The sequence below is a fragment of the Microtus ochrogaster genome, chromosome 5 (assembly GCF_000317375.1).
Source record: "Microtus ochrogaster isolate Prairie Vole_2 chromosome 5, MicOch1.0, whole genome shotgun sequence".
In the NCBI taxonomy this organism is placed as follows: Eukaryota; Metazoa; Chordata; class Mammalia; order Rodentia; family Cricetidae; genus Microtus; species Microtus ochrogaster.
The window spans coordinates 65,792,607-65,806,652 of NC_022012.1; the positions used below are offsets into that span (position 1 = coordinate 65,792,607).

General features: G+C 41.4%; 1 protein-coding gene across 3 annotated transcripts in view; it reads left to right on the forward strand.

Annotated features, from left to right (window-relative positions):
- Positions 1-14,046, forward strand: part of Unc13c (unc-13 homolog C) — a 462,492-nt gene that overhangs the window by 242,950 nt on the left and 205,496 nt on the right. For all 3 annotated transcript variants that reach the window (XM_013346384.2, XM_026778986.1, XM_005347631.3), the window contains exon 14: positions 12,118-12,274. In XM_013346384.2, coding sequence (XP_013201838.1) covers positions 12,118-12,274 — 157 coding nt within the window. The remainder of the gene's footprint in view (positions 1-12,117; positions 12,275-14,046) is intronic.

Below are 14,046 nucleotides of genomic sequence, written 5' to 3' on the forward strand. Positions count from 1 at the left end.
TTGGATCTCATTTTCTCCTGCACTATCTCTGAATGTCAGAGGTTTTGCAATTACCAAAAGCAAATAAAGGAGAAGAGATGAATTTAATGAAATTGATGTATGTGACACCTTCACTGTGTAAGGTTGTATTGAAATATTTTGGTACGTACCACACCGGTCCCGTGCAACAATTTGAAAATAAACTTTCAGATACTGACACTTGTTGTCAGGGGTTGAAAATAATTTTCGGAAAGAGTTTAGGCATGCTTCCAAAATGCTAATTTGTAACTGAAATGTTAGTTAATTTCTAATAGATTGTTGGCAAAGCAAAATATCTCCTGGAAAGGGGAAGTTTATGAGCGCATATTTACATGAATGAAATAGTTCATCAGTATTTCTCGATTGTTTTTGAAATCCTTGCTTTAGGGCACAAAAACAAATGCATACATAACATGTCAGAGGGAAGTAGCTTGGGAGCCTTCTCTATAGTCACAAGAACAGTATAACTGGAGAAATAAGTTAAGGGTCTTTTTATGTCGCCAAACTTATTTGAAAGACTGCCAATGTCACATCTTGTCTTCTTACCACATAGAAGGCAAAAGGTTTTCTGAAACAGGACTTCCCAAGGCTGAAACTGACTCATTAACACATTAGCTTTTGAAAGCTGCTGGTTAAAGGTTTAGTCAGACCTGATGTCAGATTCCTTTCCACACTGGTTACTGTACAAATGTGTTTACAAAGTTCCTGCTTTATCAAGTAAGGTAAAGAACAAAACCCTCATTCCAACAAGAAAAAAGTAAATCCTGACCTGCCACATCAAGAATTTCTAAGGCACCTTGGTTGTTATCTGTATTTCTTGTGGGCCAGGGCTTCAGAAAGAAACCCCGGACTGCTGCTTTTTAATTTTTTTAAGTCACCATGCAAAGGAGCAGATTTCATCATGGCATTTTCTTACATATACATCATCATGCTTTGAGTTTATTTGCTCCCCTCCCCCACTGCCCTTCCCCATAACACCTATTGGTCTTTCTGGTACCTTTTCTCCCCTTTCTACTTGCATGTTGCCTGCCTTCCATTGCCTATTTTCCTCCCTCTCCTCTTCTTTGAAATCTCTTCTTTCTCTCTGATTGTCCCATCATACTTTCATGATCTACACACATGTGCATGCACACACACATGCCTATATACACACACATTTTCATGCATGCACACATGCCTGTATACACACACACACACACTTAAATGTAAATCAAGAGTCTGCATATGAGAGAAAGTGGGGTATTTGTTTTTCTGATTCTGGCTTATTTTGCTTAGCACAATGAATTCCAGTTCCATCCATTTTCCTGAAAATGGCATAATTTCATTTTTTACAACTAATAAAATTCTACTGTGTATAAAAAATAATGTATCAGAATATGAACCAGCAAATCATAATGACCGAACAAGCAAACAAAACACCTAAAACTATTAGTTTTAAGTTTATTTAAATATTTTTTATTGTTTATTGGTGTGAAGGTGTCAAGCAGTCAGTACTCTTAACCACTGAGCCATCTCTCTCGAGTTTATTTAAGAATTTTGTCTTCTTAATATTTAAAAATTTAAAGTTGGGGACTGGATAAATATTTGGCTCAAGATGTTAAGAACACTGGCTGCTCTTCCAGAGGACATGGATCTGGTTCACAGCACCCACATGGTTGCTCACAACTGCTCTAACTCTGGTTCCAGGGATCCACTACCCTCTTCTGGCTTCCATGAACATGGTGTAATACATACATGCAGACATGTAAAATAAATCTTTTGTTTTCATAAAGTTTAAAAAAAAATCACAAGGTTGGGACACGCGCTTGAAGGGAGAAGCAAGCCCCATCTGTGTAGTTTGTACACTTGCAAGTTTGGAAAAGAATAGAATGGCTTGACTCTTCTGAATTTTCCTAGCAGTTTCTTTTCATACTTAGAGACTGTATGCTTAGCCAGATCCCTCTATTACATCATTATCTTCCTCCTAATGGAGACTGATCAGTTTCTCATAGTGCATTCATGCTTCTTTTGAGGATAGACTTGGAGATGGATAATTGAGGGGAAGCATTATTAGTCAGAGTCTGAGTGTGTCGTCAGATCTCTCTCCTGAGTAGTTCTCAGAATATAGGGGAGGCAGATGCTATTCTGCTGGTAAATAACCTAAACTTTAAGACTCAGCTTCCCAGACCTCTCTACTACATCCTGCTGCCTGTAAACACACTCCCCTTTACTGCAGCCCACTTCCTATCAGGGGCAGTTTGTCTGTCCCATCTGTTGAATAAAATTGTGCCCTTGCTGTTTTTGTTGAGTTTTCATGGAAATAGAGATTGTAGCTCTCCTATTGAAACAAGTGAGCAATTGAAAACTGAAGACTGTGTGCCCATGTTGCTAGTCAGTTGTCAATCCACAACAGAAGGGGCATTCTAGCTTACAACGATGAGCACAGAGGTCTGCTCCCTCTGTCCAAGGAGCACACCACTCTATGTGTATTTGTGTATTGCTTCTCAAGGTCAAGCATGCTACTATTTCCATCACAATAGCATGCCTTGATATTTCTCATTTGTGTGAGCTTATAATTTTTTTCCTTTCAATGTTCTATCACCTCCAAGAACATGAATGGAATTTTATTCTATGTAGTAAGATGATTGGTGTATGTATTTGTCCATGTATATATGTGCGTTTGTGTGAAAATACATATGGAGGCCAATGGTCCATGTTAGGTATCTTCCTCTGTCACTCCCCACCATATATTTTGAGGCAAAGTTTCTCATTGAAACTGGAGCTCATCTATGGGCTGGCCAATGAGCTCCATGGATCCGGCTGCTCAGCCTCTACAGTAACAGGACCGCAGGTGTGTGCCGTTCCACCGAGCACTACATGGGTTCTGGAGTTATGAACTAAGAGCCTTGCATGCGGATGGCAGGCACTTCACCACCTGAGGTGTCTTCCCAGCCTCTCTGGCGGTTTCTATCAAGTTAACACCCTCTAACTCTTTAATTAGCCTTTATTTCATTGTCAAACAAAGCTAAAGCTGTTTTAATGTGGGATTCTGCTAAACTAGGGCTGGCCCGTCTGGTGCCAAAGAGAACAAGCACTGGGTCATGGCTTTTTGCTGGGATTCTATTGGCTTGTGCCTTAGTGTGCTGTCATAAACTTATCTCTAGACCATAACTCTGGGGTTAAAGTTCACCTTCATCCTAGTCTGTCTCAGCTGCTAAAGCCACACAGGCCTTCTGAGGAAATGTTGAGCAACTGACTTGTTGGCTTACAATCTTTTCCTAAGGGTCCATACAAGGGAGGAGTGGTTGCAGGAACAGAGGGCCAGCAGTAAAAAGGAAGGCAAGTCCAACAATGTTCAGACCCAACATTCTAGAATGCACAATTAGTTTGTTCAGTAGATATTTGTAACATGAGGGTCATGCTTGTTTGTTGGGGTTTTCTGTCCTGCCTGGTTTCCACAGCTCTTTAGCTCCAAAGAAAATCACACAGAGATCTCTATAAGTTATAAAGCTGATTGGCCCATTAGCTCAGGCTACTTATTAGCTCTTGTAGCTTATATTAACCCATTTTTCTTATCTATGCTAGCCACATGGTTTGGTACCTTTATCACCAGGGCAGTTCACATCTTGCTTCCTCGGTGGTCTGTGCAGGACTGAGAGGAATGGGCTTTCTCCTTCCCAGAATTCTCCTGTTCTCATTGCATCACCTTTACTTCCTGTCTGGTTTTTTTCCCCTATACTTCCTGCCTGGCCAATCAGCGTTTATTTAAAACATGATTGACAGATTACAGACAATTCTCCCACACCAGATATTTCCTAAGTATCTAGGTGTGTGGGCTTATGCAGGGTGCCTTTACCCTATGAATGTTACTATAACAAATTGTCATGAACTGGATGACTTATAAACCACAGGAGTCTATTTCCCACAATTAGAAAAGTGAAGTCCATGATGATGGTTGTCCTGTGAAGGGTATTTTCCTGATTCATGGAAGACTCTTTCTGCTGTGTTCTCACAGTATTTTCAGGGTGACACGGTCTCTTTGGACCACTTTTTATAAAGCTACTGTTGGGTTAATTGTGAGAATCCCACTGTCTATCTTAAGTACCTCTCAAAGACCATACCTCCTCAAAATGTCAAAGCATAAAAATAAAAAAGTCTCCTCATAGAAACTTCTGTCCTCATAGGGGACAGATTTAGGCCACAGCAAGAAAAGATCATTAGGGCTCAGTAGTAGGGATGGCTTCTGCCTCCACGGGGCTCCGAGTTTAGGATGAAGAAGAAATGAAATACAAAGAAGATCATGATGAATATGCATTTGTGCTAAATGCTTGTGTAAGTGGACGGGGCAAATCTAGGCATGTAGAGGGAGGGGAGTAGCTGATGGGAGGGAATTAGCTGCCGGGAAGGGAGTAGCTGCTGAGAAAAGAGTAACTGCTGGGAGGGGAGCAACTGATGGCATTTTGCTAAATTCTCCATCTTTCTGTGATCTGCATGTTCCCCTTCCCATTCTCTTCTTCCCCACCCCATGATTAAGATCTAGTCATCCACAGCCTCCATTGAGAAGTCATTGTGCTTTAGAACTAAGAAGAAGCAATTCAAATATATTTGAATTTCTCTTTAGTAAGAGGCTAGAATATGTAATGCTGATCACTTGAGAAGGTTTCAGTCTGAGTCTTGGGGAACAAACTGGTTTTAGTGTATTTCTACCATTTTACCTTTTATCTTTCATTTTCTCACCAAAATCTTTTCCAAGAATCTAAAAATTGTTAGCATTGTGTCATTCTAGCCACCTCATGTACTGTTCATCCACAAAATACTGGTGGAGTTGAAGTGATGGGTCAGCTGTCAAGAGCACTTGTTGCTTTGCAAGGGACCTGAGTTTGTTCCCAAGATGACTCTCAACTTCCTTTAACTCCAGCTCCAGAAGATCTGACCCTTTGTTCTGGCTTCTGTGGGCACTGGACTCAGGGACACAAACTCCTACACATACACATAAATAAAAGTAAATCTTTCATAAAAGTTGGTATACTATGTCCTTAAAACAAAGACAGTACATCCTGTAATGTCCACAGTTTATGTAACTAAGAATAACTTCTCCCAAAGGGACATGTAAAATTTTGATGTTATTCTTCTTTTGCAGTGAAATGCAGGAAATGCAGTGAGTCCAGAGACAGAATCTGATACGACTTCAGTAGTCCATTGGTGTCAGAGCATACCAGTATCTCATCAGTTCATTTTAAATGTTACCTCATGCATAGTTGACAGATAAAATTATATCTACCGTGTGCAATCTTAATTGGATTTGCATTGGTAATGAGTCAATCTTTGTGTGCCGAATACAAGGTCTGCCTTACATACCTATCATTTTGCTTTGAGAACATTGTCACATTTTCTCTGCACATCCTTTTAGAATACAATACAGGGGCTGGGGAGATGTCTCAGTGGTTAAGAGCACTTGTAATTGGCATAATAACCAGGCTAGCTTAATATGAAACAGCAAATTTTAATGAGGGGATAGCTTACAACACCAGGGATCCAGCGGTGAGCAGGAGATACAAAAAAAGAGAGCGGCTGGCTCATGCTCGCCAGATTTATATGTAAACATTAGCCTTAGGGGGCTGGGCTATCCCTACATCTCCCCCTTTTGTCTAAATAAGACAGAACTAAACCAAATACAACTATATACAATAATAACAAATAATAAATATAACAAACAATATTGAGAACAAAAGTTTTGCTAAACATTCTATCTCAAGGAGTCTAAATAATGTAGAGAGTAACTACAATTATATAATCTTCAACTCCATCAAAGATCTAAGAAGGAAATAAATATTACTTAACAAACGAGAGATATCCAAAATGTGCAACAAATGACAGAGACAACTGACTACCTGGGCAATCACCCAAAGTCTTGTTTGTAATGTTGGGTCAACCAACTTTGGCTAAGGCCTAACATAACTGACATACCATTATTAAAGGCAAGGAACTTTCTTAGAACTATCCTACCCTGTCTTGGCAGGATAAGACAATCCTGTTTTATCTTTGTCAGTAGTTAAGGTATGGGCTTTTCTTAACCCAAAGGCCAGTTCTGCCAAGAAGAAATGCTCCCAGTGGAGTGTCTTTGGTGCTCAACGTTCTCTCGGGAATAGAGTGGCGATGCCAGGAGTAATTGTGTCTCGTTGGCACAGAATTCTAGGTTAGATTAAAGGCCATTTTCTACAGCTCTTCGAAGAGGCTGAAGATTATACTATCTATACTAAATATAATCTCTATGTGTCTAAAAGACTTGATTAATTCTCAATACCTATCTAACTTGAAGACTAAGCGAATAAACAACTGTGCAATATATGAAGACAATGATCTTCAACTGTAAACAATGTCATTACACATCAAATGTAAACAATGTTATTATATAAATAATATCAGAGGTAGAAATGTACATTGTAATATGGTAAATGTATCAATACAATATAGACAAAGTTATAAGCATACAAAAATAGAGGTAGAAACATTCACATTTAATATTCAATATATCAATATACAAGAAACAGTACCAATACAATTTTCTAAAAACAGTAATTCATAAATACCAATCATCCCATCAAACCAGTTAATCCCCCCCCCCTTTTTAAAAAATACCCCTAAATCCATAAAATATGGGGGAAGGGAAAGCGAGCCAGGAGCGCGCTGTGAAAGCTAGCGGGCTATGCTCGCTAGAGCCCAATTGTGCTTCCTGAGCTCCAGTAGCTGACTTGCTCACAAAGGCAGGGAAAGATCAGCTTGCGCCCCCGGGGTGCTCAGGGGCGGGGGCAAAAAAGCTGTAATGGGTGTAATAACCAGGCTAGCTTAATATGAAACAACAAATTTTAATGAGGGGATAGCTTACAACACCAGGGATCCAGCAGTGAGCAGGAGATACAAAAAAAGAGAGCCAGATTTATATGTAAACATTAGCCCGAGGTGAACACGCCCCCTAAGGGGGCTGGGCTATCCCTACAAGCACTGACTGCTCTTGAAAGGACCTGCCTTTAGTTCCCATCACCCACAATCCATGGATTTTGTCTTGCTAAAGTGATACATGAGACATTGACTCTCGCCTCTGAAAGCTGCCTTTTGCCAGCCCTCTCTCCCTTCACTCTAAGGAGCTTCCTACCCCTGTGCCCATCCCCTATTGCACAGCTGCTCTGCGATTAGGAGTTGTATCCTCTTCGGTGTATATGGACAGAGTAGGTGTGGGAAATGAGAAAATACTCTCCACCACAGGAGACAGTTACCATGGAGTAGAGTCTGTTGGGCAACCTTGCTGAGATGTGGTAGACCCCCGTCTCTGCTGCAAAGACATACAGTGAGCAGCCTCTATCCATGCCATCCCACTTCTTGTTGGTCAACTACTTTAAGAGCTAAGACGCCAACCTGTCATTGAGTTTTTCTCAGTCCAGCAAGCTTCCCGGTAGTTAGTTAGGGAAAGTTGTTCCTTGGTGCTAGAAATCATTAAACGGTACTCCTACTTTCCAGGGCTGGTAGGATTTGACTTCCTTCCTGGTATCATGGGAGCCTTCGGGAAGATTTAGAGGGTGGCTCTTGTGCCTCTAGCTATTGTCCGTCATACCCCAGAAATTGCCTCATTTCAGTATTAATCAAAGGATAAGATATTTCTGTCAGTTCTTTGGGATGAATGCTAGCCTAATGTTCTGGATGATTTAAAACATCACTCTCAGCAGAGCAATGCTGGAGTGTGGTCAGCATTACAATATTACTGCCGTGTACCACAGGCAAACCCTCCTGAAGTAATTGTATAGAAAAATCGACTGTCCTATCAGGGTAGCTGAGCACTCGTCTTGTTCCCCCTTAACTCTGTGTAGATACCTTTAGCTCCTGTTGTTTTGCTTTCATTAAGAAAAGCCCATTGGTACACCCTTGGGTGTGGGAAATCCCTGTATTAAATACAATCTCAGCATAACTACACACACAGGTATAGCTACAGCATACAGTCCCAGAAAGAGAGGAAGGTGATCTCAATGAGGTGAAGTCAATGTCTTGAGAGACATCTTCCATTCATGCAGTTTGACTAGACACCATAATGAAACCCAAATAATTAAGTCTATCTGCATGTCATGTTCACAACTGCATCATTAACACAAAAAAGGTGGGGAGGGATGCTCAGGTAGCTTCTTCCTTGGACCCTTTTTCTCCCTTCCTCTCTCTCAAACACATACTCCTGAATTCTCACACCCAAAGTAACCCCTTAAAAGTGTAGATCTGATGATGTTGCTTCCATTACATGGAGAGGGAGTTTGACTTCTGGAAGATGACTTGATAGCTTGCATTCTCTCTGAGAGAATTTGAGCTTTATTTGCGAAAGCCCTCTGACCTATGAAGATGTGACGAAGTAGCTAACCTAACTTACGGCACAAAACTCCACATAAACCCCCAGACACACAGACACACAGACAGACCTCTGGCCGTACTGGTCTGGCCTTCTTCCCTCATGGTCAATGGAGTAGACTGCATACATTTGTGTCTTCATTAGTTTGCACTATTTCATTTCCCTGAGCAAATTCTTTCTCCATGAAATCAAGTCCTTTGCATGGCTTCAGGATCTCTTCGTCATCATTACCTCATAGCCCAGGCTCTGTTATGAATTTTTACCTGAGCCTCTCCAGGCTGGGTTGGGAGTATCTCCCTTGATGTCTCTACAGCACTCTGTCTGGTTCTCACAGTTGCCTCCTGTCTGTTATGTGCCCCGAGTCCCTGGCGGTGTGCAAGGAGGCTCACTGCTGTCGACCAGAGCTCACCTTGTACATTTTCATCAACCATGGGGACACCAGGCTTCTCATTCTTCCCTGTTCACTGCCTGGCCGCTCAGCCTAAGCCCCTCTGGCCGTCCTTTTCCCTGATTGTGGACTGGACTTGTGGGGCTGTGTCCTGTACCCTAATTTTGTCTGCTCTAACCCGTGGCGGGAGGCAGCTAGAAGAAATGAGGCCTGAGCAATCTGGCGGTATAGGTTTGTTTTAATTTTGATTACATTTTCTTCATTTATTGCAAGAGTGCTTGCCATACCATGTGTGCAAAGGTTGGCAGGTAACTTAAAGAAGCTGGTTCTCTCCTTCTGCCATGTGGGTCCTGGGGATTGTGCTCGGGTCATCAGGCTTGCTGGCAAGTACCTTAACCCAGTGAGCTGAGTTGCTGCCTGGGTGTATTATTTTGAAACCAAGAACTACATTGCTCTTGTGACACCATCCATTTCAAAATGACACACTTCCAGCTTCAGAGTTTCAGTAAAGTTTACTTTGGCAATTGACTATGATGTCATGTCTCTACCTCTTCCTGGATATGCCTGTTTTTCTATTATCTCCCAAATTGTCATGTTTAGGCATTTAGTATTCTATAATTCTTAGTCTATGATTAGAGTCTAATAAATCTAATTTAATGAAATTTGGGGGTCAGGGAAAAACACGATGGCCTCACTTTGAGGTTTTAAAATTTCTTCCTGAAATAATTTTTCTATCATTTGTGGTATTCTGTGTGGCTAAGTGCATTAATGATTAACTCCAACTCACCAATAATGCATCAGTTTCACATTAAGGAAAGAAATAAAAGTGCTTCCCCTTGGAGTCATTTAGCCAAGAGTGGGCACAGATTTGAATTATCTACTTCAGGCTCCCCGTGTCTTCTGTACCCTGCCAGTCTGTTGCATGGGTCTGAATTTGTGCCTGCCTGAAGGCTGTCTTGTGAATTAGCCCTTGTGCCTTTACCTGTGACTGTCCCTGTGTGTCTGTCTTTTGTGTGGCTGTGTCTATATGTGTTCATGTGTGTCTGTCTGTAAAAGTGTCATGTGATTGTCTATATCTGTATGTTTCTGTGTGTTTATGCATTTCCATGCCTTAAAAGGAGAATTTCTCTCTCTCTCTCTTTTATTGACCATCATAGAAAGCATCACACGGGAAAGGAATGGGATAGTTAACAGACATCTTTAACAGTTTTACAGGAATTAAGACACTGACTCCAGTTGGCCCACAAATGACTCAGATGACAACCAGCATTGAAAATGACACTGTCTATTAACCAATGTCCAAGTGCTTTGTTTAACGTTATAGGAAGATACTCATTGTTAGAAGATTGCTTTCCACCTCTGGATTTGCTGCTGTCAGCAAACGGGACAAATGCACTGTTCTGGGTCAGGGCACAGAAGAGCACACAATTTAAGATTACAGCGTGCATTAGCTTACACTGTAAAAGTTGATTACACAGAAAATCCAAGGCAAGTAAGGTTAGTGTTACATTGCCCTCTTGAAAGCAGGTTAAACAAACAGGCTGAGAACACAGTGGTATAACAGTCTTCCGTCTTCTGGGACTTCAAGATGTTCTTAATTCTATCTGTGAGGTCTAGTAAAAGTTCCAGTCCTGTGAGAGATATAAAAGATACTTTTGTAATTTTGTATTACTACAGCATTCTTTTTTAAACTTTTTGGTTATATTTATTTATTTACTATGTGTATGGATGTATGTGTGTACAAATGCGTGTGGGGTACCATGTGTGTACCATAGGACATGTGTGTGGAGGTCAAAGGACAATTTAGTAATCTGTTTCTCCTTCCACCACGTGGGTTCCAGGATGGAGCTCAGTTTGTGAGGTGTGGCAGCAAGAGTCCTTACCCACCGAGCCATATCACTGAGTCACATTTGTGGTATTCCTTGTGGGTATTAATACATTTTAATAATCTCAGAAATAATAATTTAAAAACATAAATACATTTATATTCCCATAGTTAAATGACAGACATCATATAACTCTTAGGACATAAATTGTCACTTCTGATTCTCAAGGACCACAGCTTCAACCTACGTTCGTCAGCTAGGGTCAGGAAAGAGGAGGTAGATAGGAATCCAGCCCAGCTGTGAGCTAAACGCGGCCACATTGTCAGGACAGATACTGGCTTGCTTTGTGGGATGCCACTCATGACATGACGTGCCTTTACGTACACACAGCCCACTTAGGCATTCAGTAACACACAATGCTGAATTGCCGAGATGGGAGACAAATTATTGAAATATCTGAGCAAATGGGGTCAAATTATGGTAAGAAGATTCTTTTTTGCCGTGTGCATTTTGTCTTTCAGATTTATCACAAGTCACACTTTCAGCGTGACAATCTTTTGATAGAGTTCACACGAGACAGGTTTCCTTGAGAGAAGAGACAGAAAAAAGCTCTTGTTGCTTTTGATGTCGTAAATGACTCTATTATTCGAGGTTTCAATCGAGAACCTCTGTGCCCAGGCCTGGCATGATTCAGTTGTTTGTCTAATTGAATCCTTTCTATAACAAAGCGCTTGGAAAGCAGAATTGCTGATAGAGGCCCTTGAAGCCTGGGAAACTTCAAAAGTGCCACTCGAGTCAGGTGTGAACCAGTAGGAGTGAAAGTGGAGCCGCTTGCTGCAAAACAGAAGGCACCGTGAGGAGGAGACAGAGGCCAATGGTGTTTGGGTGGCATGTGGCATTTTAGGCTCTTAAATAGCTGAAGGTAGGGTCGGGGCCTTGGGGTGACCCTGTGCCCAGAGCTGTTGTTCCAGCACGCTGAACTTTGCAGGGACCTGGCCTTGGCTTTTAGCACCAAGCACCCATGTAGTTCAAAGAAACTGCCCGTAAGCCCCACGAGAGGTCATTTTCTAATCAAGCTGCGTCACCAGTGTGAATATGAAACTTCTTTTTTTTTATTTTATCGAGAAAAGGAAAAAAAAGTTTCAGCCTCCTCCCAGCCTCCCATTTCCCCCCGCTCCTCCCACCCTTCTTCCCCTCCCCCCACTCCTCTCCCCCTCTCTCTCCAGTCCAAAGAGCAGTTTTGATCCTACTTCATGTTCTGGCTTTGTGGGAGCCTAGCCAGTTTGGATGTTCACCTTCCTAGACATGGACGGAGGGGGGCAGACCTTGGACTTTCCACAGGGCAGGAAACCCTGAATATGAAACTTCTAAGAGGCTGAACATGTCTGCTCTCCCAGAAACTGTTGGAGCGTTTGCTACAGCTGAGGAATGACTTAATGGCGACATGAAAGGGCGGGCTTGTACGTGAATTGGCTTCCACTTTTAAAGCACTGTGTGTCTTGTGTTTTAAAACATTTCAGGCACTTTTCATGTCTGTCTTCTAAGTACATGTGCCCGGGTGTCCCTGCGGTCATGAGTGCCCTGCTGGCGAACATCAACGCTTTCTATGCCCACACAACTGTCTCCACTAATGTGCAGGTTTCTGCCTCGGATCGCTTCGCCGCTACAAACTTTGGGGTGAGTGTAATTATTTTTGGAGCTCTAGTTTTCAACTAGTCTATGGTTGCTAGATTGTCAAGGGCCTTCAGACCCCAGATATTCTCTTCATTCCCACCCTACCCCCAATTAAATTATATCTAGTATATAATGAGTCCCCATAACCTAACATGGTAAACAAAACAAGTCTGATCGGGTACCCTAGGAAAAAAGAATATGAATATTTAACCAAAGAAGAAAACAAATCAAAAGAAAAATGGTTACATTGAGGATAGCATTGGGGCTGTGGATAACAGGTTTGATAATGATAACACCATCAAGTCCCTTGCGCCATCTGAACCTTAGTTTCTCAACCTGCTCAGAGTATGATGATTCTTACCCTGACATTATTCCAAAATGTGAGGTAAGGATCAAATGAGATTTAAGATTCTATAATCTAATATGCAAAATATGAGGATTCTAGAATTATATGAGGTATGAGGGGTTTGTTTCTCCTGGCTTACTATAATATAAACAATACATTGTCAATGTTATAGATTGTAATGTTAGATAGATCAACTTTTGCAAGGACCAGGACTAAAGAACATTCTGGAGCTAGTTCAATAAAAATACTGTGATGGTCAAATTCCAGACCAGAGAAGACTTTTGTAATAAAGGCGTCACCTTGGAAACAGAACCTGTTGTCTTGGGACTTTGCCTATAATGTAAACCATGCTGTGTTATGAAATGGCTCTGTTTCTATTCTGCCTGTGTACACTGCGGAGAACAAGCCGGGCTTGCAGAACACTGCACCTTTCTGCCTCCTAGAAGATGCAGTTTCATGATTAACATCTGCCATAAAAGCCACCTGGAGGAAAACTGGATGCCACACTTTCAACTTAACCCTGACCCAGAGAGAAGAAAACACATTGACTTCGGCACATTTCACATCTCAGTAGCAACGTGCTTACAGCAAACTTCATTTTGTAAATCAAATAACATCTTGTGGGATAGAAACAAAAAAAGTGAGACATTTGATCAAATCATAACTGGATTAATTGGAGGTCGAGCATGTGGCTATGTATTTTCTCTCACTTTGGAGTATAATCCTGTTTCCTAAACCAAAGATATCAGCTATACTATCTCCTGCCTCCACTTTGGAACCCTGAGTTCTGATTCACCTGAGGACTAAAGTAGATATTTCAGATACCATGATGGGTATACAGTCATTTCTTAAACCTTCTTTAAGTTATAACCCAGAGTTTTCAAATCCCCCCCCACCCAAACATAGTATATTTGAAAAAGCTTTCTTCAAGCTGGGCATGGTGGTGAACACTTTTATTTCTTGTCCTCAGAAGGCAGAGACAGGCAGATCTCTGAGTTCAAGGCCAGTTTGATCTATATAGGGACTTCCAAGACAGCCAGGATTACATAGAGAAACTCTGTCTTGGAAAAGAAAAAAGAGAAAGCCTTTTCTGAGTCTTACACTCCCTAGGCACCTGCTCCACCACTTATGCAAGAGTAGCCAATGCTGGTAACCACTGGTCAGTCTCTCCAATCCTGTTATTGTTTCCTCACGACTTACCATGACATTTGGATAGACAGACACATCCAAGTTTTTGTTTACAAAGCTTACATAACTTGACAGGATACTCTTAAAGAAGAAAGTAAGTTTTTCAGCAGGAAATCCACTGTAAAATTAACATTTGTGGCAGACACCGTTAGCAGCACAAACTCTGGGAAAGGAAACTGAAGGTTTTCTTTTTTTTTTAATTTATTTATTTATTGAGGATTTCCGCCTCCTCCCCGCCACC